This window comes from Camelina sativa, chromosome 10 (genome assembly GCF_000633955.1).
Source record: "Camelina sativa cultivar DH55 chromosome 10, Cs, whole genome shotgun sequence".
Lineage (NCBI taxonomy): Eukaryota > Viridiplantae > Streptophyta > Magnoliopsida > Brassicales > Brassicaceae > Camelina > Camelina sativa.
The window spans coordinates 11,258,073-11,285,145 of NC_025694.1; the positions used below are offsets into that span (position 1 = coordinate 11,258,073).

At 31.7% G+C, this 27,073-nt stretch overlaps 5 protein-coding genes and 1 pseudogene across 6 annotated transcripts in view; 3 read left to right on the forward strand and 3 right to left on the reverse strand.

Moving 5' to 3' along the window:
* LOC104718461 (phospholipase A1-IIgamma-like) overlaps positions 1–2,743 on the forward strand; it is an 8,428-nt gene extending 5,685 nt beyond the window's left edge. The window contains exons 3-5 of one of the 2 annotated variants that reach the window (XM_010436217.2): positions 11–375; positions 466–695; positions 2,234–2,743. In XM_010436217.2, the coding sequence (XP_010434519.1) occupies positions 11–375; positions 466–695; positions 2,234–2,630 (992 nt within the window). In that variant the 3' untranslated portion in view covers positions 2,631–2,743. The remainder of the gene's footprint in view (positions 1–10; positions 376–465; positions 696–2,233) is intronic. The other variant, XM_010436216.2, reaches the window with a different exon arrangement.
* On the forward strand, positions 5,307–7,148 carry LOC104718462 (annotated as a pseudogene).
* LOC104718463 lies at positions 13,542–16,718 on the reverse strand. The gene is made up of 12 exons (XM_010436218.2): positions 16,214–16,718; positions 15,805–15,909; positions 15,496–15,561; positions 15,296–15,400; positions 15,133–15,216; positions 14,936–15,054; positions 14,752–14,853; positions 14,472–14,654; positions 14,337–14,403; positions 14,198–14,251; positions 13,977–14,102; positions 13,542–13,896 (listed from the first exon to the last, which is right to left on the reverse strand). Exons 1-12 carry the CDS (start codon positions 16,220–16,222, stop codon positions 13,765–13,767), a joined length of 1,152 nt encoding a protein of 383 aa, XP_010434520.1. The 5' UTR covers positions 16,223–16,718; the 3' UTR covers positions 13,542–13,764.
* LOC104718464 (pentatricopeptide repeat-containing protein At4g18520-like) lies at positions 16,852–18,995 on the forward strand. Its single transcript, XM_010436219.2, has one exon. The coding sequence runs from the start codon at positions 17,003–17,005 to the stop codon at positions 18,857–18,859; it is 1,857 nt and encodes a 618-aa protein (XP_010434521.1). The 5' UTR covers positions 16,852–17,002; the 3' UTR covers positions 18,860–18,995.
* On the reverse strand, positions 23,253–23,732 carry LOC109126983 (CLAVATA3/ESR (CLE)-related protein 2-like). The gene has a single exon (XM_019231010.1). It carries the CDS (start codon positions 23,600–23,602, stop codon positions 23,366–23,368), a length of 237 nt encoding a protein of 78 aa, XP_019086555.1. The 5' UTR covers positions 23,603–23,732; the 3' UTR covers positions 23,253–23,365.
* LOC104718465 lies at positions 26,179–26,840 on the reverse strand. The gene has a single exon (XM_010436220.2). It carries the CDS (start codon positions 26,820–26,822, stop codon positions 26,484–26,486), a length of 339 nt encoding a protein of 112 aa, XP_010434522.1. The 5' UTR covers positions 26,823–26,840; the 3' UTR covers positions 26,179–26,483.

Below are 27,073 nucleotides of genomic sequence, written 5' to 3' on the forward strand. Positions count from 1 at the left end.
GAGAAAGCACATCCGTACACAAAGTACAAAGTAACCAAGTTTCTATACGCGACATCACAGGTCCACGTGCCTGAGTCATTCCTATTGTTCCCAGTTTCACGTGAGGGATGGACAAAGGAGTCGAATTGGATGGGTTATGTGGCGGTAACAGACGACCAAGGCACGGCGCTTCTTGGCCGGAGAGATATTGTGGTTGCTTGGAGAGGCTCAGTGCAACCGCTTGAATGGGTTAACGACTTCGAATTCGGTTTAGTGAACGCCAAGAAAATCTTCGGTGAGAAAAATGATCAAGTTCAAATTCATCAAGGTTGGTATTCAATCTACATGTCTCAAGATGAACGATCACCTTTTACTAAGGTCAATGCTCGTGACCAGGTCCGTTTAAATTTTACCTTTTAAATGACGGTTTTTACCATTTTGGTTTTGTTTGCAAAAGTATATATCTGAGAGAGAATAACAAAATAGGTATTACGAGAGGTTGGGAGATTGTTGGATAAGTATAAGGACGAAGAAGTTAGTATAACTATCTGTGGTCATAGTCTTGGAGCTGCACTCGCGACGCTTAATGCTGCGGATATTGTGGCTAATGGTTATAACCGACCAAAGAGTCGTCCTGATAAGTCTTTTCCAGTTACGGCCTTTGTCTTTGCTAGTCCTCGTGTTGGGGATTCTGACTTTAAGAAACTCTTCTCCGGGTACGTCCATCCTATCTACTATATATTTTCACAATATTTACAAAAAAATTTCATTTTATAACAAAACTACTCTTTTATTTGATTTCTGATGAGCCGAAGTTGGGTTAAGCCTTAAACATGGCGGATACATTGATAAATGAGTGTCTTTAGTACAAATTGATCAAGACGTAAAAGAGATATAAATATATAATCACTTAGTTAACAAATAATTTTCGTTACCATTTAAAAACAAAACTATAATTCATAAGTTATCTGTTATTGTAAAGATATGCTATATGCATCATGTGTGCAGTGTGTTATATATACCTAGAAGAAAAAAAGTCAGGATGTTCTTGTTCGAGCAGATATTATATCTTAATATTCGTATTCAAATTTAATTTTTGGATTTTAAGATTTTCCATTGAAAAGTTTTATGTACGTGCAAGCCTCCATATACCCTATCCGAATTATTTTTGAGAAATCATCGATAAAAGACATATATCAATTTATCATTATGATAGGTGTCAAGTGGAAGTCAGTGATGTATGCCTTAAATGAGGTCTAGTTTTATACAGAACATGAAGATACCCTTTTTCTTTAGATACAAAGAAAGAACTACAGTAAAACCTCTATAAATTAATAATATTGGGACTAAGACATTTTATTAATTTATAGTGATATTAATTTATCTATAAATTAATAATTATTATTTTATAGTGTAAATTAATAATTATTAATTTATATATATATTTTTAATTGTTTATTTTTTTAAAAAATTATGAATTGGAACAACTATAGCAAAATAAGATTAAACTTTCGGATGTTATAAATTTTATGGTTTAGGAATTGAACTTTTAATATTTAGAAAGCACTATTTACAATAAATTACAAATATTATAGACAAATTGACTTATACACATGAGACACATAAATTCAAATCTATGAATAATAATATCAATTCTCCTATTTTAATAATCTGTCAAATTATCAAATTGTAAATGATGCATATCTAAAAATTAAAACTTTAAATTTAATTATTTGTATGACATGTTATAAAATATTTTAGAGATATTATTATAGGTTGAAAATACAACATTACAAATGTTCTATAGAATTGAGCTTTAGGAGAAACATACACTATTATATCAGTATATATATAAATTTACATAATTATTAATTTATGATATTATTAGGACCATATTTTATAAGGAGATTTTGAAAAAATTATTATCTTATTATCTTATCGAATATTGTTAATTTTTACACTGGCCCGACTTGGGACCAGCAAAATTTATTAATTTATAGTGTTTATTAATTTATAGAGTATTAATTTATAGAGGTTTTACTGTATCATGAAAAAAATTAAGATAAAATATTATATTAAATATATTCTACCCATATTTACATCTACAATTATATCATCCACGTATTTTGATTAATAGTACTATCAACAAACCTTATTATAAAGGTCCTATATAAATTTATAATATAGCCTTGTTATTATTTTACGTGGTACGTTCTTACAAATGAAGCATGACTTATAATGCAATGAAAAACAGGTTGGAAGATCTCCGAGTGTTACGGACAAGGAATCTGCCGGACGTAATTCCGATATATCCCCCGATAGGCTACTCCGAGGTTGGAGACGAGATTCCAATAGACACAAGAAAGTCACAATACATGAAATCTCCAGGAAACCTCGCGACCTTCCACTGCCTAGAGGCTTACTTGCACGGCGTTGCAGGGACTCAAGGAACGGCCAAAGCTGACTTATTCAGACTCGATGTGAAAAGAGATGTCGGATTGGTCAATAAATCTGTGGATGGGTTAAACGTCGAGTGTATGGTCCCAGGAAAATGGAGGGTTCTTAAAAACAAAGGCATGGTCCAACAAGACGATGGCTCTTGGAAGTTATTGGACCATGAGATTGATGATAATGAAGATTATGATTTGTGATATTTTTTTCTTTCAAGTGTTGATGTTTGAAAAAGACAGTATTTTCATAAATATATTGGTTGTATCTTATTCTTGAATTTTACTTATTTAGCAAAAAAAATCTTATTTTTTCATTTAATATTTTAAATGTAAAATATCAGAGCCTTTATTTCAAAAATACTGTGTTAGTTTCATTTAGTACAAAATAATTTTCCTTTTTGGTTATTTGTTGATGGTTAGAATAAAATGTATATTGCATCTATTTAATTAACGCTGTATTTAAACTCTAATGTATGTACACAATATGAATGACTGGTCATATGGTTGTGTGTCTTTATTATGTTTGATCGTCTTTAAGCTTTAAAGCATTTATGTTCTTTTTATACAACTTGAATCTCCAGCTGCAAAGCCCGTATTAATAACATCCGAGTGATCTGACGCATGCGAATAATCAATTGTGGCAACTGACAAGAGTGAGAAGAAAGAATAGACAAGAACGTCGTTGACATAATTCTGTAAGGGTTACTCACCGTACATCTTGACCGTCCAACATGCACACCCTAATTATAGTAGTCGACAAAATTTGGTTGTGTAGAAGATCCTTGGTCAGACTTAATACCTTGAATTAGCATTATAAAGGTGTTATATTATCTTACATGGTATGTTCAACCAAATGGATTGTGTCTTATAATGCAATTAAAAAATAGACGGGATCATCTCCGAGTGTTACCGACAAAGAATTTCTAGGTTACGTCGAGGTTGGAGACGAGCTTCCAATATAGATACAAGAAAGTCATCACGATATATGAAATCTCTAGGAAACCTCGCAGCCTTTCATATATTGCCTATAGAGGCTTACTTGCACGGTGTTGCAAGGGCTTAAGGAACGACCAAATCTGACTATTTAGACTGGATGGGAACAGAGACATCGGATTGTTCAAAAAATGAGTGGATGAGTAATGAGTTAAAAGACAAGTGCATGGTCCCAGGGAAATGTAGGGTTCTTCAAAAAAAAAACAAAGGTATAGTCCAACAAAACGACATGGGTCTTGGTTTCTTGGAAGTTATAGAAAATGAGATTGATGATATATAACGAAGATCTCGAATTTCTGATTTTTTTGGTTCTTTTTACTTTTTTGGTCAACTGTTGGTGTTTGGGAAAATACTGTAATTTCTTAATATATAGAGTTTTGTATATTTTATTTATTTAATATTTTAAATTTAGAAAACCCGATCCACTTATTTCAAGAAAATTCTGTTAGTTTCTTCCTTCTTAATTCTTACAAAAAAAGTTTCCAACTATAGATTTTATTTTGGAACACTGTAAGTACTGGTTTGGATTTTTAAACTTTTTTTTGTTAAAATGCTTTCAATTTAAAATGCAGGATAGCAAATGTTTTACAGGGCCTAAGCCCAATTCGAAAGCCCGATAAGAAAATAAATTACAAACCCATAGTTAAAATAGAACCAAATGTTAAACCAATTGTTGAAAATGAATCAGACTGTCGGTTGAGAATAACTGCCTCAAACCAGTCTCCATTATTTTTCTGGAGACAGATGAAAAGCCATTCAATGCACCTGAATCACGACAAGAAATTAGGTTTGTGAAGTTGTTTGTATCGCTGTTCCTCTTCCTGAGAACCACAAGTGTAAGAGAGAGATTGTTCCAAGTTGGTGTCTCGCATGCTGGATACTTTGGATTTTTAAACTTGGTTTGATTGTTATTGATCTTTTTACTTTTAGTTTATTCGGATATTGAATATATACAATTATGTTTTTATTTTAGATAATAATAATGGAATATGTAAACTTAGGCCGATTAAAAAAAATTCAAGATTTACTTCTACTGCAATGTAGCTAGATTACGATTACGTTTAACTAAATAACAAATGATTGATTATATTTTGCATGGGGTTGTGACTCAGTACTCAGTAGTCACTCTACCTCTATGACCAAACCGTTTCATATAATCAAACCATCCATGTCTAAAGCAATAATCAAATATTTTGGCTAGTACTAAATCTCAACGCCACTTGCATTTTCTGATTGAGTATTTAATTGTATAGTGGAACTAGTTTGACAAATTCTTCGTCCATTGGACACATCATGTGAGTTTCATATCATGTGGAGTATCGTTTTCACGCGTCATGGATTAAATTAAATGAAGAAAGAGATATAGTACAAAACAAAATAGTTAGTTATTGTTGCCTCTAAATCATATCAACATTTATAATGCAATTAACAATATGGGTGGTAAATTGTAGCTTAGTGATGAAACCCTATATGGGATGAAACTGAAGCTATTTTCAGATTCAATATTTTGAGAAAAGGAAAAAATACAAAGAAAAAGTATAGTAATTGGTAAGTGGTAACTCACAGACACTACACATCAACCGCTATAACACAAATCAGTAAAATGTCAATTATGGTCAAATTTTAATGAATTACTCTTCCAAACTTCTATTAATCATATATACAATGTGAATGTAGTAAGAGTTTCTCGATCACAATCAGTGTGTTATTTGACAATTTCAGAGCTTCCAAGTCAGAGTCAAAGGAAAGACATACAAAACAGAACTCTTTATGGTCCTACCTTAATAACAAAACGAAACAAAAAGATGGCGTGAAAACGACGTTTTTATCCGAGTCAATGATGAAATTTTTGAATATGGTGATACCAAATTACGATATAAAAAGGCATGCAGTTCATGAACAATCCATAAAGCTAAAACCAAACAACAAGAGCTCGATAAAAACTCATCCTTGCCTTGTTTCTTAAGCCATCCTTCTTGTTTCCTCTTAATCTAAGCCAACAAAAGAGATAGCAAAAATGGAAAAACCTTCGACCGTGAGATTCTCTAGCTGTCGAGGAGTAGCGTTTGAGATAAAACCTCATGCAGACCCTTTTGCTGTCGTTACGATTGATCAAAACCGCAACGCAAACCTTGAACGCGAGGGAACGTTCAGCAGGTTTCGACGTCCATGGGATTTCTTGAGAAACCCCTCAAAAGTTTTCCCTTCATCGATTCAACGCTCCATGAGCCGACCCAGCAGCCATTTCTGCGATTTGGAGTCTGACAACGACGATGAAGAAGAAGACAAAGATGATATTTTCTACTTAGAAGAAGGTGGGATCAAGGAAGGAAACGAAGAACACAGTGAGACTGACGAACATCCAATCCTTACTTCTTCCACAAGCAAACACAGCGAGAAACCTCAGCAACCACCGGTTCCAAAGAAACGTCCTTCAAGACTCTCAATTATACTTCTTGATCAAGGCTTATTCACTGTTTACAAGCGTCTCTTCGTCCTTTCGTTCTTTCTGAACGTCCTAGCTCTTGTTCTCGCGGCCACGGGAAATTTCGCTTACGCTAGAAACAGAGCAGCTCTGTTTTCAATTGCCAATATTCTTGCCCTAACTTTATGCAGAAGCGAAGCCTTCTTGAGACTCGTCTTCTACTTAACCGTGAAACTCCTTGGACGCTCCTTTGTCCCTCTCCGCATCAAAATCATGGTCACATCACTCTTACAAAGCCTAGGTGGCATCCACAGCGGCTGCGGTGTTTCCTCGGTAGCTTGGCTCATCTACGCACTGGTTCTCACTCTTAAAGACAGAGACAACACTTCTAATGCAATCATAGCGGTTGCGTCCGCGATTCTCTGTCTCCTCTTCCTCACTTGTGCTGCCGCGTTCCCACTTGTTCGCCATTTACACCACAACGTCTTCGAACGCATCCACAGATTCGTAGGCTGGTCCGCTTTAGGTCTTGTTTGGGTGTTTATAATTCTGACGATATCCTACGATCCAATATCAAGATCCTACAGCGATAATCTCGGCTCGAAACTGATCAAAACACAAGAGTTTTGGTTTACGCTAGCGATAACGATCGCGATTTTGCTCCCTTGGTTAACCGTGAGACGCGTTCCGGTTGACGTATCATCTCTCTCGGGCCACGCGTCACTGATCAAATTCAGAGGAGGCGTGAAATCAGGGATCTTGGGTCGGATCAGTCCATCGCCGTTGTCGGAATGGCACGCTTTTGGGATAATCTCTGATGGGAAGACATCTCACATGATGTTGGCTGGTGCTGTCGGCGACTTCACAAAGTCCCTAGTCTCACAACCTCCAACACACTTATGGGTCCGTACGGTTCACTTCGCCGGCTTACCCTATCTCGTTAACTTGTATGACAAGGTTAATAAATCTCTCTTAAACTTTGGGCCTAACTAGTAACAGATTTTAACAGCTTTTTTGTTGACTTTTTTAGGGGTTAGTAATCATATATCCACCGACATAACACAGATGATAAATTATTTGGTGAAAATATAAATCATTACTAAATATATATTTATTTGTTTTCACAGGTATTACTTGTGGCCACAGGATCAGGGATTTGCGTATTTTTATCGTTTCTTATGCAACAGAGCAAGGCTGAGGTATATTTGATATGGGTGGCAAAAGGATTAGATGATAATTTTGGCTCGGAGATTGTGAACAGGCTTAATGATTATCCTCATCAAGATAGGATCATAGTTCACGATACTGCGGTTCTAGGAAGACCTAATGTCTCGGAAATGACCGTGGAAGCTTCGAAGAAGTTTGGAGCTCAAGTTGTGATTGTTACAAGCAATCCTGAAGGAAGTCGTGATGTTGTTAATGCTTGCAAGGCTTCTAGTGTTCCTGCTTTTGGTCCTATTTGGGATTCTTAATTAGGTTACTCTTTTTTTTTTTTTGGTTACTTCTCTGGTTATGTTATTTATTTCTTTGTCTGTTTATTTAACAATAATGTAAACTTGTGTGATATTATCGTAATAAATGAAATCTTATCAAGAGTAATGAGTTAAGAAGATAAGACATGTTCATTTGTGACAATGAGTTTGTTAGCTTACCTCAATACATATTAAATAACGTTTTGCCAACTACGGAGACTTTGACTGTACTAGTGTATAAGTTCTACTTTTAAACAAAACAGTTTGCTTAGGACATGATTAGTTCAGTTGGGACTTTTAAACCTGTTAATTACTTCTTTTGAAAAAATAATTAACAGTCAATTATTTCCAGTACTTGCCACTTTTTTCTTTTCTTTACAGTCTCAACAGAACACATTTTTTTCCCTCACAATTTTTTCAAGTCCCAAAAATGAGACTTTTGTGGTCTTTTACGTGAGAATTTAAAAAAAAAAAATTAATTGAGTATTTCCGTAACGATTTATTTTATCTTCTATTTATATCATAATTAATTATTGTTTAAAAAATAAACTATATATTTCATTATTAATAGAAGCAAGAATTCAATAAAAATAAAAACATTAAAAAAATAAATTTTATGTTTTAAACTATTCAAAACAAATTAGCACATGATCGTGGATCAAGAATCATTCAAAAACAATAAAAGAGAAATTTTAAATATTCAAAACGAAAAAAATAAATTTAATTGTTTAGAATATTTATCGCTAAATTCTGCTAAAATGTATACAGTAACAGCAACCTATACCAAAAATCTTAACCAAGAACAAAACAAAACAGTGTGCAACGACTTTGACTTCTCAGTTTTCATCATACATACGACTACAAGATTTGATCAAGTCAAACTCAAAACCCATAAAGATCTTGAGCTATTATATGTTAGGGTCAACACGAAATAAGACTGCACACAATTACACATGAACAAGTTGACTTTTATAAGGTGCATCATGATCAATATTCTCTAGGGTTTTCACCGTTCTTGTTATATGACATTGTATTACCTTCAATCATTTATCTATGCAAGACCTTAAGACCTATATACTTCATGGTTTTCTCGCAATACATGTGCATATACATACATTTAATAAGTTAGATGCCTAATTAAACAAAAACATGTTACAGAAACAAAATTTAATTGTTTTTTTATAACAAATGTGATTCTGTGAACACTTATAATCAAACGGGATAGAATTGATATCAATATCATGCTTCTTCACTAGGTTTCTAGAGTGAATACGATTTGTCATTTCTGATTAGTAACATGAGTTACCGTTGAGTTAAGACTTAATTCATAGACAACTCAAAAATGTTACCAATCATGAATAAAAATTATTTCTTTGAAGTTGAAACTGAATTAGAGTGTGTTATAGTTGATGTACAACTTTGGGTTATGCCCTTTGTAAAATTGTTAATTCACCAGATTATTCAACATCATTGAAAATTTCATGCATTAGAATTGAGTTGTAATTTTTGTTTCTTTTACATTTTTAATTACTTCCTACGATATGTTTATTTTTTCTTATACTTTTTTTTTGTTTTCAATTTTAATAATGCTACACTTGTAGCATTGAGGAATCTGGTCAACGACTTTCATTTTTTTTTAAGTTATGTTTGACTATTTCAAACAAAACTGAAATATTTTTCATTTTTTTTTTGTGAAAACAGATATAGGTGCCTAAAGCTATTACCAAAGATACATGTTAAATATTTTATTTTAAAAGTAACATTTTCTTTATTAAATTTGAAAATATCATTATTAAGAATAATTTATATTTCATCTATATTAACATTTTTGAAGTACATTTTGGTTTATGCTCTTGAAGTTTATCTTATTTAATTTGTTTATTTGCAACATTAACCCTTACAAAATTTCCTAAAATAATATTTTTACTTAACTCAATTAATGGAACTAATATAAGAATATTAGACATATTAAATCAGATTTTATTGTTGTGTTATGCCCTTTAAGTACATAATCCTTCACATTCGATTACTACAATCTGTTCAAATCTCGATGGTACTAAAGTCGAGTGCATAATTATCAGCCTATTAAATTCATATTTCCAAAGACGTCCATAATGACACCACCAAGACAAATATTTAATTGTCTATATATCTTATTTGTAAAGTAAATATTGAAATATTGACCGAAGAAATCTTTGTTTTAATAAAACATTGATTGCTGAAATCTCTCTTTAAATGAGTGCATAACTTAAATTTTACAAAGTTAATCCCTAGAAAGTTTTCCAAAATAATAAAAACTAGAATACGTAAAATCGACAGTCCATTAAAATCGAATAATATTCCTAATACTTCAAATATAGATTTAATCGTTTAATGCTATCATAATAATTATGTTAATCCAATATTCATTTCCGATTTCTATGGTACACAAATCAATATATAAAACTAAATGGAAAGTAAATTTAAAATTTAACATATAAAACTAATAAATGGTATATTCCATAAATATACCTTAAATCCTTCACGTTTTGAAAGATCATTCATGACATTTTAAATGATTTTTTGCTTGCTCACCAATTTAGTCTTAATTCCATATCACACCTAATGCATTTTTAAAACACTATAAATAATCTCTCACTACCTAATGGAGAATGCCCCAAACATACTTACAACCAGCAAAGAAACCTTACAGTAGTATTTTCTTTTTTTAGTAAACATTACAGTAATCTATGAAAATGGTTTTGTGTTTTCTTTATTTTTTTTTCTTTTGCTTTTGATGTTATTTAATATTCGTTGTAAGTAAGTCACTCTCATCTTTAAGAGATAATCCATGTTCTATCATGATGTATATAGTTTTGCTTATTATATCAATAGAATTAAGTTTTCTGTTTCATTTTTTTTTTCAGCAGTACATCTTATTTTGTTCGTTTTATAATCTACCAATTATTATAACAACCAAACATACTAACCATAACATACTAACCAAAAAGGCAAAAATTGAAAAATTGTATTTGCCTTTTCACTAAGTTTTACGGTCGTCTATTATTTGAAAAGCAATTGTCCTTATATAAACCACAAAATAAGCATACTCTCTTTAATATGGTATCATTATTTTTCTATTTAATTATTTACACAACAATATTTATCATAATTAATATTAGTTATTAAGATTAAAACAACACAACTAGAATTAAAAGATCTAAAAAATCTGCATCTATACCGATAATGATTTTTAAAAATAAATTTAAAATACATAATTTTTTTTTAATTTAGGAGAAGAAAAAATAGTCATATCATAGTGAAAATTCCAAATTAAAATAAAGATTGGAACTAAATATATCAACCAATCTAAATCACAATTTATATATATCTCTTTTGGATTGTTACTATTTATCTCTCTCTCTTCACAAATTATTTTGATTAGCATAATATCAAAATCATATTGATTATTATTTATTAATTATAACTACATATATTCTTAAATAATTTTTATGTAAAATATCACTAAAGTGAAAAGAAAACTTGGTTGAACTGATCATAATCGACATTAGCCCATTCTTAGTATTGGAACTATAAAAACTATAAAAACTAAATTATATTATATATAAAAGATTATTTTGCGGTGTACCGCGCGTTAAATCCTAGATAATAATTAGGAGAATCTGATTTTTGAAGTACATTTTGATTTTTGAAGTTTTGCTTATTTAATTTGTTTTATTTACAACATTAACCTCCTAAAATAACAATTCCTGGAAACTCATTTAATGGAACTATTTAAATCGACCTAATTTGATACATTTATTGCCATAAATATCTTGACAACATCTATACATTTCAATTTTTCCAAAAACAACTCTACGCATTAAATTTTTAATCCCATTAAAATCTAAAAACCTATTTTAATAGATCTTTAGAGACTGTATGATCTCTTAAATTTAAATAACACAGCCGAGTTTGAATAACAAATGATTACAATCACAATAATTATTATAATGTTAATAAAGTTCATAAAAACGAGAACCCAACTTTAGAAATTCAATAATCGGGTATATTTAACTTTAGCATCAAGAAAAACATTTAATATAAAATATACGTGTTAAGAAACTGAATACTATTATGCGATAATGTTATCAACTCAAATAGGAAAACACTAAAATCTCTCTTTTATTGCTATGGATCGTAAACTCCTTGCTTATCAAGCATTTTCCATGTATAAATATCAACTTCACAAACAAAACACAACACACAACCAAAACCACTAATATGCAGTTTTGAAACACGAGTTAAACCACTAATATGACGTTTTGTTGTTATATAGCGGGACATGTTATTAACTTGACAGTTTGAAATAACATTAGTATAAATATAAAATATTATTAATTCGGTTTTGAAACACGGGTTAAATCTTCCTTTAATTATTTGGTCAATACCACTAATATAAGAATATTAGACATATTAAATCAGAGTAATTTAACTAAAACTTTGTAAAACAATTAAATCATTGGTAAAATTGAGACTTAATCCGACAATAGCTTATAAATTACATATTTATATATTTATTTCCCCTATTATTGTTCTAATAATTGACAATCCAAACAAAAATATTATTTACTTAAACAAAACAAACTAAATATAAAAAACAAAAAAAAATAAAATGTTATTATTTTTTTAAAAATTGTGTCGCGGTGTACTGCGGGTTAAAATCTATTTTAGTTTTATAATATATACTTCAATTGATACATCATAAATGTTACCAATCAGTTGTTTTTTTTAAATGCTAACTCATATTTTTATAGCAAATTACTTCATCAAACTGTCATTTTTACCACATAATTTTTACTGCAATTTACATTAAATTATAATTTTTACTGCCATTCAATTTTGATAACTCTTGTTACCAATCAGAATTAGGACACGCTTTATCGGAAAACGATTTGTTTACTTTTAGATCATTTACATTAAAAAAAATGGGGTCTAAATATGTGTTTTGCTCATGTATAATTATTGCATAATCAATAAGGAAATAGATGTTCGAATGTATATATATCGTTCGTGTCCCAATCAACGTCTAATTTATTACATGATTTATTAGGATTTCAAATTAAAAATTGATTTTGTAAAACGTCATAAAATAAATTAGATATCCAGATAACAAAAGAATTTGTTATCAGAAAATCACCTTTCCACCAAAATTGAAACGCATAACCAAAATTAGACATCACCTAAATTACATCCCATTTTGTAAATTTACGTAAATATATATAATCATGAGATATTTTACTAAGTACAAAAACACTTTTGTAGCAATCTATATTATTATTTTTGAAGTACATTTAGTATTATGCCCTTAAAGTTTTGGTTATTTAATTTATTTTATTTATAACATTAACCCCTAAAAAATTTTCAAAACTAATATTACTACAGATTTTGTTTCCTAAATATTTTACATTTCATTTCAACTAAATAAATAACAGTAATCAATATTGAAATAGAAACTATCATATATTAAACTACACATTATGTTGTGTTTTGAAAATATTATATATCTGAATCATTCGCAAACAAAAAAAACAACAATTTGATTCTCATTTTGTTTTCCAAAACCTGTGAGATTTGATTATTAACGTAAGAAAAACTTCGATTAACATTTAATTAAATATTATAATTAACATATATAAACTTAAATAAATATTTTAATTATTACAAATATGTAAAACTAAAAAGTTTAAAATACTATATAATGTGGTTATATAGTAGATGAGTTATAAAGATGACATGTTGGAATTAATAAAATATTATTATATTTGTGTTAATACAGGTTAAATCTTCATTTAATTATTTATCAACACTACTAATATTAAAATATTTGACATAAATATTTGACATAAAATCAAGTTAATTTAACTAAGATTTTGTAAAATGATTAAATTATTAGGAAAAATGTGACTTATTCACAATATATAAATTACTTATTATGTATTTAGATCCCTTATTTTTTGTTATAATAACTAAAAATCAAAATAGAATCTCAAACACTAAACAAAACAAAATAAATATAATAAACAAATGGTCATAAAATGTATTACAAGTTAAAAAAATAATAGAAATATTTATCCGCACAACAACCAGAAAATTTAGTTATTTCTCTATTTACAAAACATTTAATATTTAACAAATAGATACAACATAAATATAAATTATAATAAAACTTATATGCCCACGGATTAAAATCTAGTAATACTACCAAATGTGAAACCTACTCTGTGGTCCATAAAACACTTAAATACACTGGTCTATTCCCAATAATAATAAAAAAAAAAATCTATGTACCAAATAATGGTATACATTGGATCACACAAAAGCATACTCAAACAAGAGACAATATCAACACTATTGGAGGTAATCCCAATTTGGTTCGGTTTACTTAAACCACTCAGGTTTCTATCTAATACGGATCGACCCAACATCTATCATCTCTCACAGCTTTCTTCCAACGTTCCTTAAATCTCTTCATCTCTATGAATGATTTCATCCTCACTTCTGGTCTATTATCTACTTCACGAGACTCCAATGATTCCTGTGAACCTCAACCAAATTATAACTTATAAGACATAACTCCATCAACAAAATATATACAAAATCACTTGAAGAGCGTACCGTTGATTTCGGGTCTGTCTCATTCCGTACAGAGCTTGAAGCGGTTTCAACCACACCGAGCGTTGGAAGACCGAAATGAACTATGTACTCCGCATCAACAACACCAACATTATTCTTACGATCACCCTATCCACATCCATGAACATGTTAATAAGTACACTAAGAGAGGGATTATCAAAACCAGTTAAGAAATATAAAAGTAGTTAGAAGAAGAAACCAACTTGAGCGCAATAACCAAGCTGCGTATCCAGACCCCATGCATGGATCAAATCATTCTGCAACACAAACAAAAGCATTAAACCCCCAAAGACTCGAGGAACCAAAAATGAATGCCGAGATATATATATATGCAAGTGTTACCTGAATCATATACCAAGAACATCTCCATGCTCCTCTTGAGAACACAGGTGCCATCATTTCTACCCACCTACACATCCAAGTTACAGGTTAACCGGAGAAAGAGGGAGATAGAGAGTTTGTTAAAAAGCTTTTTACCCGATGCAGGGAGGATTGGTGCTATGGTCATCACATCTCCCGCTACCTTTGTATTTATACATCCTCCTATGAACTTTTGATTTCTTGCGACGAGCAGTTATAGGATGATGCACTTCTGATTTTGTAGTGTCGAGAGCAGGTTGTGATATCTGAAGCCCCTCTTCTTTGACAATAGATAGGTATCTAACATAAAAAAAATGATTTCATTATGTAGATGAAAAAAAACACGAAAGGTAACAAAAAAATAAAAGAGTGATAAGTCCTATATTTAGCGGATTACCGTTGAGGATTGAAATGAGCTACACCAAGATCCTCGTCCCAAAGAAATATATATTCATACTCCGCAACTATATCAGGATGCAAGAATCTCTTGGCGAACCACCTGTGACATCCATCATTCATCTGTTAAGATAATATATTTGAAGGTTGGTAAGAATGATAACAAGAATTGCAAGAAGACATACCATTTTGTTTGATTCATTACGGAAACATGAATTGCATGCTCATTCCATGGATACTGCTTCCAATCATCGACAACACCATCGTAATGAAAAAGCATGACCGCGAAATCTTGAGGAGGAAACTGAAGTCACAGCAATTATGTCATCAAAAAGGCGAAAAAAACTTACTGATGGAAACAAGCAAAAGACAAGACAAAAACCTTTTGGATAACTTTGTTGACTAGCTCCTTTTGTTTGATTCCAACTGCCATAGCTAGCAAACTCATCGAGCGGTTCGGACTTCTCTGAAAGAAAGAAAGATTAAGCAACACAAATAAGAAGAAGCCATGAATGTTTACAAAGCTTTGAGGAATCTTTTACAACCTTTTTTGTGTCATCGTAGTTCCATAGATGTTGCGTTTCCAAGTTCGATGTTCTCTCGATTATTCCTTGCGGTAATGCTTCAGTACCCAATGGCTTATTGGAATTCTAGTGAAAAAAAGATAAATTTGAACATTTTGATATCAAAAGAATCTCATAAAGCAAACTCAATGATAAAAAACCGAACTTCTATGAAGACAAACCTCGCACATACTGGTTGATGTTGTTGTGTTCTGCATCTTATCAGTGATTTCCCACTTAAGCAGTCTCTGTAATTTAAAATCTTATGCATCAAAATCAGAATTACTCTATTGTGGTCCCTAGACTTAACGATCTGATATAGACTATAAAACACGAATTCCTCAGTAATGTCATGTTCTACACATGTAGGAAAAATACAATTTTGCTGATTACACACAAAATAACAAACTGAACAATCCAACCACAAACAAATACAGCATCATAGAAACAGAGCTTAAGGTGATTGGTGTCAGATACAAGATAAATCTTACCTCTTTAAATTCTTCAGAAAGATAAGCATTGCCAATGAAGTAAGCACCACAGATCAAAGCAGCAGTTATTAAGATACTACAGAGACACGATCGATTCATCGAACTCTGCAAATTAAAGAATTGATAATGAAACTTCTTTCTTCAAAGAAGAAAACAAACAACAGAGTCTAGAGACAGAGGCTTTAAAATCATATATCAGAACACTGAACAAGGTAGAGTATCTGTAGACAACTTGGTTTGATTCAATAGGACAAATGAGGTCAATTTGGTTTGATCCGTAATTTTTCATACAACTTCAACAATTAACCAAACCACAGACACAAAAATTGGATTATATCATACATCTTCAACAATTAACCAAACCATAAACCAGTAGGAAAGGAAGGAGAAAAGCTCGTCTCTTTTTTACCTGTTTCATGAATATGGCTGATTTGATTTCTCTGTTTTTTTTTTTTGCCTTTTGGGCTTCTCTGAAAAAATTGAACCTTTTCTTCCTCTCCTGCAAAAAGGTTTTATTTTTTGAAGAGACAGAATAAAACCCTTTTGTCGAGAGAAGGGGAAGAGACCAAAAAGCAGAAGAAGAAACGAATAAATCCCGAACTTGGTCTGGTCGTTTTATATTCTCTCGTCTCCCACGAATTCTAAAGCTTTTTAAACAAAAATAAATAACCAATCTGTCTAAGAGAAGGTTTTAGCTAAAGAGCAATTTGATTTGCTCTGTTTACTTCATAAAACCCAGAAACTGATCAATTTAAGCTGAAAGATGAACACTTTAGAAACGGAACCTAAAGGGATTGATGTGTAAGACTGAAGTCAGAGAGACACGTTTACGAGATCGTGTAGCAATTTCTCAAGGGTTTTTTTTTTTTTTTTTTTTTTTTTTTGAGACAAATGCAGATAGAGAGAGAGGAAAGTGGTAAGTGGTAAGAAACGTGGTTGTTGCTAATTGGCTGTAAATTGATTTTTATTTAAGTCGTGTTGTGTAATATTTGTCTCTCGCTTAGGAATTTGAAAAACCGACCGAGATATTATTTGTTGTCGTCGTCATAAATTACCAGATCAGATTATTAATAAAAAAAAATCGGAACTTTTTATTTTCTCGTGTGTTCATGAAAAAAACAAAACTTTATCTGAAATTTTACATTTTTCCCGGCGGGATATATCTGAACCCTGAAAGCTTCTCTCATTCTCTCAATCAATGTTTTCATTAGCTTTAATTCAACCACGTTTTCGGATTTCAGAGATTCCGGTTACTCAAAACTTCAAATCTCCGACGATATGTTACAGTAGCGATTCAAGAACGAAGCGGGAGGAACAGAGGCATGAGAGGTTATCTGGGTTTCGACTTGTTTCTGGAAAGAAGCCATCTTTTGATTCGGATTCTTTCGGGTTACATCAGTTTAAAGGAGAGGATTTGAATCGTGTTGATTCTTTCGATAGCGAACGAGTTGATTATGCTCTGTTAGCTGAGTGGCTTCAGTCTTCTAATGGGATGCGACTCATTAAAAGGATTCACGCTATGGCTTTGAAGTGTTTTGATGATCAAGTGATCTATTTTGGTAATAATTTGATTAGTTCTTGTGTGAGGTTAGGGGATTTGGTTTATGCACGGAATGTGTTCGACAGTATGCCTGATAGAAACACTGTTACTTGGACTGCGATGATTGATGGGTATTTGAAGTATGGTCTTGAGGATGAAGCTTTTGCGCTGTTTGAAGACTATGTGAAGCATGGGATACGTTTTACTAACCAGAGGATGTTTGTGTGTTTGTTGAATCTGTGTAGTAGGAGATCAGAGTTTGAGTTAGGGAGACAGGTTCATGGTAATATGGTGAAAGTTGGAGTGGACAATCTCATTGTAGAGAGTTCTCTTGTTTACTTTTATGCGCAGTGCGGTGAGTTGACGAGTGCGTTACGAGCGTTTGATATGATGGAGGAGAAAGATGTGATATCTTGGACAGCTGTTATATCGGCTTGTTCAAGAAAAGGGCATGGGAATAAAGCTATAGTCATGTTTATGGGAATGTTGAATCATGGTTTTTTGCCTAACGAGTTCACGGTATGCAGTATCTTGAAGGCTTGTAGTGAGGAGAAAGCGATGAGATTTGGAAGGCAAGTACACAGCTTGGTAGTTAAAAAGATGATTAAGACTGATGTTTTTGTTGGAACTTCGTTGATGGACATGTATGCTAAATGTGGGGAGATATCTGATTGCAGAAAAGTGTTTGATGGAATGAGCAATAGAAACACGGTCACATGGACTTCGATTATAGCTGCACATGCTCGCGAAGGTTTTGGTGAGGACGCTATCAGCCTCTTCAGGGTAATGAAGAGGCGGCATTTGATAGCTAACAATTTGACAGTAGTAAGTATCCTTAGAGCGTGTGGATCTGTTGGGGCTTTATTGTTGGGGAAGGAACTTCATGCGCAGATTATCAAGAATTCTATTGAAAAGAATGTCTATATTGGAAGTACTTTGGTTTGGCTGTATTGTAAATGCGGAGCATCTCGTGACGCTTTCAATGTTCTGCAGCAGTTGCCATCTAGAGATGTGGTTTCATGGACCGCTATGATCTCTGGATGTTCGAGTTTAGGACATGAATCAGAAGCGCTAGACTTCTTAAAAGAGATGATACAAGATGGTGTAGAGCCAAACCCATTTACTTACTCTTCTGCTTTAAAAGCTTGTGCGAATTCAGAGTCTCTTCTAATAGGCAGATCAATACATTCCATTGCAAAGAAGAATCATGCTCTGTCCAATGTCTTTGTGGGAAGTGCTTTGATTCATATGTATGCAAAATGTGGATTTGTCTCGGAAGCTTTTAGGGTTTTCGACAGTATGCCCGAGAAGAACTTGGTCTCATGGAAGGCGATGATAATGGGTTACGCGAGGAATGGGTTTTGCAGGGAAGCATTGAAGCTAATGTATAGAATGGAGGCAGAGGGGTTTGAAGTGGATGATTATATTTTTGCAACGATTCTCTCTAGTTGTGGAGATATTGAGCTCGATGAACCTGAATCTTCTGCAACTTGTTACTTGGAGACCTCTTCTTAATCTTTCTTCTTTAAAAGCTCTGATACTTGGATTTATATGATAAAGTTTCTGATACAAAAAACGTTCCACAGTAGCACCAATTCACAAATGTACAAATTTTCATGTTGATGATATAAAGATTAGAAGATTTTGAATTTTCAAATGCAAATGCAAAGATTTAAAATTATAAATAGTGTTTCTAAACAATAAGGATAAAGACTGGTGAATTTTAGAATAGAAAAATCTTCAGGTAAAATGAAAACAACAGTAGTAGAATCAACAGCATAAATGAAAGGATAATAAATTGAGAAAGATTTATATAATTATGTTGTCGTTTTCACTAATTATTTTTGATGATGACCAATAAGGCAATAACCAATTATAATAATTAAGCAAAAAGTAGAGTGATAATATTCATAAAATATCTCTCAAGAGTCAATGTTGAGAACCTAGTTTTAATGGGCTTTATGAATAGATATGGGCATTAGTGGTAAGATTAGGGATTTCAAAAATGGGTAAACCCACCCGTATAAACCCATTTAACTTACCCATTTAAATCCATCTAAACTCATTTAAGCTACACATATAATTGTTTTGAATAGATAATTAATTATTTAGTCGTTGATTATATTTTATTTATGGTTTAAGTTATTACGTATATTCAATTGTAAGATTTTGACCGAAAACACGGTTTTGTGAGTAAATATTTTTGGTGATAAAAACAATTTTATGGTTTTGGAGTGAAAACATAATTTTTTAATAAACATTTTTTTGTGATAAAATGCATAATTTGTAGTTTTTACGAGAAATCTAATTTTATGATTTGGCAAAAAAATTACTTATTAACAAATCGGTATTATTGATTGTAATATCCATACATTAAATGGATTTAGATGAGGTAACCCATTCAACCTCATTTAATTGTTTTCCATAAATAGTTTTAAATAGACTAATTTTTTTCCAACATACCCATATTAATATCTCTAGGTAGAAATGAATATATAGTATGATTTATGATTTAATTAAAAGATTCAGTTGAGGTGCCAATAAAGTGAGAAATGAAAAAAAAATATTATAAAGTGGGATCTTCTTTACTAATTAATTATTAGAACGCACTATAAATTATTTAATCAATTTTCTAAGTTGAATCCTTAATAACATTTTATTAATGTACTTATATATGCTATATATAGTAGAGGATCAAAATATTAAGAGAATTTTCCATTAACTTTTTAAAAAATAATAACATTTTTAATTTAGGTAATGATCTTCTCTTTCTTGAATTAGAATGCACATTATGTATTATTACACGGTCCCCACTTTGGCACGATGAACCGATTTGCTCTTCTCTAGTTTTTAACCTTTTGAGGTTTTATATTTTTAGTTATCACTAAAGTTTGATTCTTTTGCATCTCAATGCTTAAATAATCTTCAGTGCCCGATAAGACCCGTTGATTACTGACTATTTAGATTCGTATCTATTCTAGTTAATAGACACAAATAATATCTATATATCAACTAGTTGCACTTTCATAACACTGTTTTATTATATTGTGAACCCATTTTGTCTTTCAAAATTCATAAACTACATGTATTTCATATGTTATGCATTATTTTCCATAGGATAGTACCCTATAAAGTATATACTACAAAGGTGCCTACTTATCTTTTGCTTAATTAGTGATATATTTGATTTTTATTTTAACATTATTGTATTTACTTTATACAAATGGATGTCAACACTATTGTATATACTCTATATAAGGGAATTGGGGTAGATAATTCATTTTGTTATATTAATGCATCTCAGTAACCTCCTCTCATATTTCTTTTAGATATGGCATTTTAGCTTTTTTAAAATATTTTAACCCTAAAAAATTTTGATTTTATTTTCTATCTCTTCTGTCTTTTTTTTGTTTTGTTTTGTTTTCCAGTTATATTTACAAGTCTTCCTTGTACAATTTATCTGCCACCACCACCACCGTGCATTTATATGCTTTCTTATTTAGAATTCAGTACTTTTTAATTTTTTTTTGCCAACAACTGTAATTTAGTATTTAGCTTTGATATTTAGATTTTGAGATTTAGAGTTCAGATACATTAGAAGAAAAAAAACCTGGCCATTGAAGATTTTTAAAAGGATGACTAACCTTTTAGATGAGAGATTGATAAAAAAAATCAAAACTTGTGAAAGCTCCAATTCCATATATGAAAGTTTGCTAATATGTTGGTATAATTGTATTACCAAAAACATTATTCGGCTAAATAATGTCCGGAGAAAATATAAATTACATATTTTAAAATCATTTAAGTTTTTGAATTTATTTAAAAATATTTATCTTTTCCACAGATTTTAAAGTTTTCCGAAAATATTCAATATGTAAAAAGAATTTATGTGTTTCCTCACAAATAAATGATGATTGCTAATTTGCTATCCACGGAATATTTTCTTTGCGTCCATGAACACTATATTCCTGTCTAAAAGAAAAAAAAAGTGTGAACTATTATATTTAAATATATATATATATATGTATATATTATGTAAATTAACTTTTGTTTTTTTTTTTTGTGTTCATTACCTCATTGCCGCAATAACATCCAAATTTGTGCGTATGTTTACAATAAGATAAGAAGGTCACGATGCTGTGATATATATTAATCTATTTTAAATTAAAAAGAAAAAGCTTATAATATAATTTACAATGGGTCCATTTGGGTCGTCGTGTGATAACCCATTAATTTGGTTTTGGCGTTGCTCGTAAAATACACTCTGCTTTTTAACAAAATAAGGAATGCCTCACGTTCGCCGTCTTTTTGTTCGTCGATAAAGTAGACTTTTTATTAGTATTTGATGCCATTTACAGCCGAGTAAACCCCAATTTTGGTCTTCACGTTCGTTAACTTTTAGGTCGATGCTTTTTTCATATTGATTTTTAAAATGATACATAAAATAATGATATCTTATTATATTAATGTTAGGTTAAATTTAACTATTTTCCTGTGATAAGCATTTGTTTTTTTTCATCGGAATTGTCTTTTTTCACTCATGAGTCATACATAGTATATCGTCCATAAGGCGATCATAGTATTAGGTGTTTGGTTTACTGTAAAGCATGATTAATTAAAAGATAAACAGCCCTTTATGTAAAGCTTATTCATCTTTGAAAAATTTGTGGACCAAACTCTTAGAGGGAAGGGGATATTGAACGTATAAGAATTTGAAGGAACTTATAATGTTATGTGTTTTTTAGATTTTATTGAATTCTAATGTTATTCCACTTATTAATTAATAATTATATTAAACGATATATAGTGTTATTCAATATTAGGATGGTTTTGATGGTAATGTTATTTTAAAGGAATTTTATTGAATGTTCACCTAAACAAGTTATAATCCACTTATAATCTACCAAACATATATTATTAAAATACATGTATAATTTTGAAAAATTCAAGTTAAAACCAAAAGAAAATTGATATATATATATAAATATATCCATTTTCTTACAATGTTTGAAAAGTATATAAAAATAAATTATAACTGTTAAAATCAGCTAACTTTTATTTAATTTAGTTTGAGGGGGTTTTGCCCCCTCTAAATGAATTTTTTGTAACTTTATTCTCGGGTTGTAACCTTGAGAAAATGTCATTTGGAACGTTTTTCTTTAAAAAGCCCTAAACTAAAGCATCTATCAAAAATGATTTTATTTTAAGTGTCTACAATTAAATTGGATGTAATAAATTTTGTTTGTTTTTTTTTAATTGCAAAAGAAGTTCCTTGCTGTAAAGAAATCAGAGATATATGTAATTAGGTTGCATCCAATATTTAAATGTCGTTAATTAAGAAAAAAAAAAAGAAGAAGTTGTCGTTTATTTCAACAGTTTGAACTTTTATTTACTAGTCACGATCATTCTATACTGTTGACACATCTAGATCGACCACGCCGTAATTGAACTTTCCGTCCATTCTACTATTTCATCTGTTAAAAAACTGTATACATCTATATATATATATATATATATATATATTATAGTTGTTTGTTTAATTTTTGTTTTGAACATTACATAAGTCACAATCGACATATAAACAAACACACGAGATAATCATAAGACAGAATCATTTGTATTGCATGCAGGACCATCTAAATCAACGTCACACTGACGTTGCTATATGTATTGTAAAGGCACAAAATAATAATGAAAAGCAAAAGGTTGAAAAAAAAAAAAAAATGTATATGGTCTTTGTTTCAGTCTGGAACGTAAAATAACGAAACTTTAGAATATCTAACGTACGTACGATAACGAAACGTAGAATAGAATAATAATGTATAGAACTGTAAATTCTTTTATTATTGGAGTTGCCAAAAAAAGAAAAAAAAAACTGTAAATTTTGTAATAATCTTACAAACAAATTCACAATTTTATTACAAAACAAAAACAGAATCATTGCAACCAAATTATTGATAAGAAATGCATATCTCGAAGAAATGGAAAACAACTCTTAATTATAAAGGGAACCCTAAATAACTAATGATGTTGTGGGTCGGGTCCTCCTGGACTTAACCGCTCTGGAGATTTCCCGTGGCTACTGCTGCTACCCGCAGCTTGATCATTCGCTACAGTCGGACTCGTAGCTTCGTTTGAAGGACTTAGACCTTTAACCTTCACCCCAACCGGTGCCTGCTTAAGAGGGCGGCTTCCAGCGGCGACAGAAGATAACAGAAGAAACAACAAGAAGCATACAGTGAAGCTTAACTTAGCCATTACAATTAGTTGCTATATTTAGAAAAGAAAAATATATAAGAGGAAGATAGAGAGAGAGAGTGTGTGAGAGAGATTGTAATTGGAAAGTAGTTCACGTGGTGTGTATTTGTGTATATGAGGAAAGAAGAGATCTATGGAGAGTTTCTATTTATAGAGTTTTGTTTGAAGGGTTTCTAGTTGTGGTGGTTCTAGCTAGATTAGGGCTTGGTTGCTTATGGCAAGTGCAAGCGTGAGTTGTTGATAGAGTTGCATATGAGAGAATGGCCTCATAAGGCCCATGGGCCCTTAATGTCACCCTAAAATCTAGGTTATGAGGAGAGGAACCCATGAGCATTTATATATTACTATTTTCTCCTCTATCTCTACCGATGTGGGATCTTATCAATACCCCACCCATCAAGTAGCGACGTCTCGGCGCTAGCGGCTTCGGGTCATACAGGCGGCCTTCACATCAGCCTATACCCGCACCCTCGCCCATACTAGCCATACCGAGCCGGTAGGTCGGACCAATTGATAGAGTTGCATATGAGAGAATGGCCTCATAATGCCCATGGCCCTTAATGTCTCCCCAAAACCTAGGTTATGAGGAGAGGAACCCATGAGCACTTATATATTACTACTCTCTCCCCTATCTCTACCGATGTGGGATCTTATCAGTTGTCACCAACGACAGTTTATCTCGTTGCCTACATTTTCCTTCGTTACCAAAAACATCTACAATAATCATATTAAATCCGTAACCAGCTTAGCAAAGTGACTCTTCCGACTTGCAAAATGCAAATTGGTGCTTTGAATAGTACAAAAGAATTATAAAGATCGCCGCATTACATTATAGTACAAATATTTAATACAATCGACAGCTTAATATATGCATATTGTGTTAGGGTCTAGGATTGGCCAAGCCCTTTTTTAGACTCATGTGCGGTTCATTTTTAAACACTTGTTGATTTGTTAGGTGGCCTTGTCTCTAAACCTCCCCCAAAAGAACTAGGTGAATATATCATAGTGGTTACAATGCGTTTTGCAGTCTAATTCAATAGAGTAAAAAATAAGCCGGTAATTAAAGAAAAGCAATAGCGTATCTGAAATTTTGTTGAACATATGAGTTCCCAATCGAACCTCTTTTGGAAGATTTATTTTTCACTGTGTGTCGATATTTGTCAAACCCTTATCGAGTCATGCATGCGATCGTTTCATTTTGAATACTCGCTGATTTGTTACCACCGAGATTATGAACAAAATATACTAATCTCGAAACATAAACGATCAAAAGTAAATAGGAATATAACCCTTATCGAAATGTAGTTTATTCAAATAAGAATCTTGAAGATAAAGAGTTTTATCCATTTATACGATCGTTTACTGTAATTACATCATCAAAACTAACTGAATCTTATGTAATAAAAAAGAGCGATAAGCGACGGCTTCAAGTGCTAATCTGTACTAAATAAATAATTATGTCGATAAAGCAAAACTATTGAATACCAAACCTTACACCATATATTTATAACTCGACCGTCCCTATCCAGTGACATTATATATAATATGTGCATGCGCACATTATATAATAATACGTGTGCGAGTGTGTGCGAGAGAGAGAGAGAGAGTGAATAATATACGAGGTAATGATAATGGACGAGGATGGTGATTCATGAAAATCCAATAAGATAGAAAAGGAAAGGAGTAAAATATGAAAAATGAGGTCAAAGGGCGAGAGCTCTTATGTGTCTCGTGTTGGTTTTGGATTGGTGGAGTTGGACATTTTCACTATTTTTCTATTTACACATTTGATTCATCAGGAGATTTCATTACAAAGAAGAATATTCAAAAAAGTTTCAACCCCATTCGAGTAAAGATATTATAATCTGTATTTTTACATTTGTCAATTGTCAGGACGTGTGGTAGTGTATACTTTAAGATTCCACTAAGTCGAGGTTTTTAAGTGATTTAGTTAAAAGGATAAGTTTCGAACCAATCACACTTCTTACATTGCAATTATGTTTTTAACTGAATAGTTTTCTTATCCAGATCCAGATTTCATCATCAATGGTGTGCAAATTTTGATTGTCCAAAATATTATGCAACACATCGGTAAATCACTAGCTAGAGCATCGTGGATTCGCGGTGACATTTATGTATGTTTTAGGGTTTAGTCAATGATGACATATAAAAGGAATTTACTTATTTCTTTTAAATGGATACATATTTAGTGAGTTAGTGTTTTACTTGTGAGAAATGGATAGCAAAAAAATTGGGAAAGGATTAGCATGAAGGTGATGTAGTGGCAATACACTTAGCCGAAAAATATCTGGAAAATAACGAAAATACTCTTATCTCTCTGTGTGTCATATATATGCCACTCTTCCCCATTTTAATGGTTCACATTTTTAGGTGACTATCACTTACTTAAAAGATAAACTAGAAGAAAAAAGAATTATAATGAAGAGTTTTACAAAAGATACAAGAGAGTGAATGTATATATATAACACGGTCTATAATTCTATGTCATCACCTTCACTGGACAGGCCATCGAAAAGACGATGATATAGCTGGATGGTAATTGCAATCAGTAATTACTAACTTTATCTCCATCTCAAATGTTATTAACCAAACCAGATCAGATCACATTCACATGTATAATGCGTCGAGTCCAATTTGTTGATCAGGGATACAAACTATACTGATATTGAACATATGATCTTTAAGAATCACAACCAGTATACTCATGGAAATAAATTTTGTGTCGGGACATGAATGCGTGACAGGGTATTGATAAAATACCCCTAATACAAATTCTGATACAGATTTCATAAAAGGAAAAGAACCCATCTAGAGGATTAACAACAATTTCCAAAAATCAAAAGAAAAGAAAAGAAGAAAATCATCTAAATTTTTTACAAGAGAAGCTCGAAGAAGTAGCAGCAGCCTTGACACCAACAACAAAAGATCTTCTCTTCATGCATTTGGGATCAAGTGATAGTGATGGCGAAGAGGGAACGTGACGAATCACAAACGTGGAGGACAATGTTGATGACGAAACAAAGAGATTGGTGATATCTCGAAGTGGCTGCCTAGATCTCTTTCTTCTTATTCTGATTTGGGTTTTGTCTTTATCAATGGATGAAGAAGAATCCATAGGCTTGGCAGATATCGTGGCCATGTTTGAAGGTGAGACATTCTCTTTGTTGTCGTTTTGAGGCTTTAAATCAAAAGAGGCCATTGATGTAGCAGAGAGAGAAATAGAGAAGAGTCAAAGAAAGAGAGAGAGAGAGATAGAAGTGGATTGAGGATAGAAGGAGGAACTGAGGAAATGTATATGAAGAATGTGAATAGGAGGGACTTTGAACCAGATTTGGAAGTGACGGATCTGAGATTTGATTTTTGATGTTTTCATTTTGTGGAGGGATTTTGAGAATTGTTCTAAAATCCTGAAACTTGAAAAAAAGAGCTCTGTGTTATGGAGGGAACTAA

Excerpts from the sequence above, each read along its gene's own strand:
- LOC104718463 (XM_010436218.2), bottom strand. Across the intron at positions 14,404-14,471 it reads ACCAATCCTCCCTGCATCGG|GTGGGTAGAAATGATGGCAC; the intron begins GTAAAAAGCTTT and ends TTGGATGTGTAG. Across the intron at positions 14,252-14,336 it reads GTTCTTGGTATATGATTCAG|AATGATTTGATCCATGCATG; the intron begins GTAACACTTGCA and ends TTTGTGTTGCAG.
- LOC104718464 (XM_010436219.2), top strand. The coding sequence starts at position 17,003 with ATGTTTTCATTAGCTTTAATTCAACCACGTTTTCGGATTTCAGAGATT.
- LOC109126983 (XM_019231010.1), bottom strand. The coding sequence starts at position 23,602 with ATGGCTAAGTTAAGCTTCACTGTATGCTTCTTGTTGTTTCTTCTGTTA.
- LOC104718465 (XM_010436220.2), bottom strand. The coding sequence starts at position 26,822 with ATGGCCTCTTTTGATTTAAAGCCTCAAAACGACAACAAAGAGAATGTC.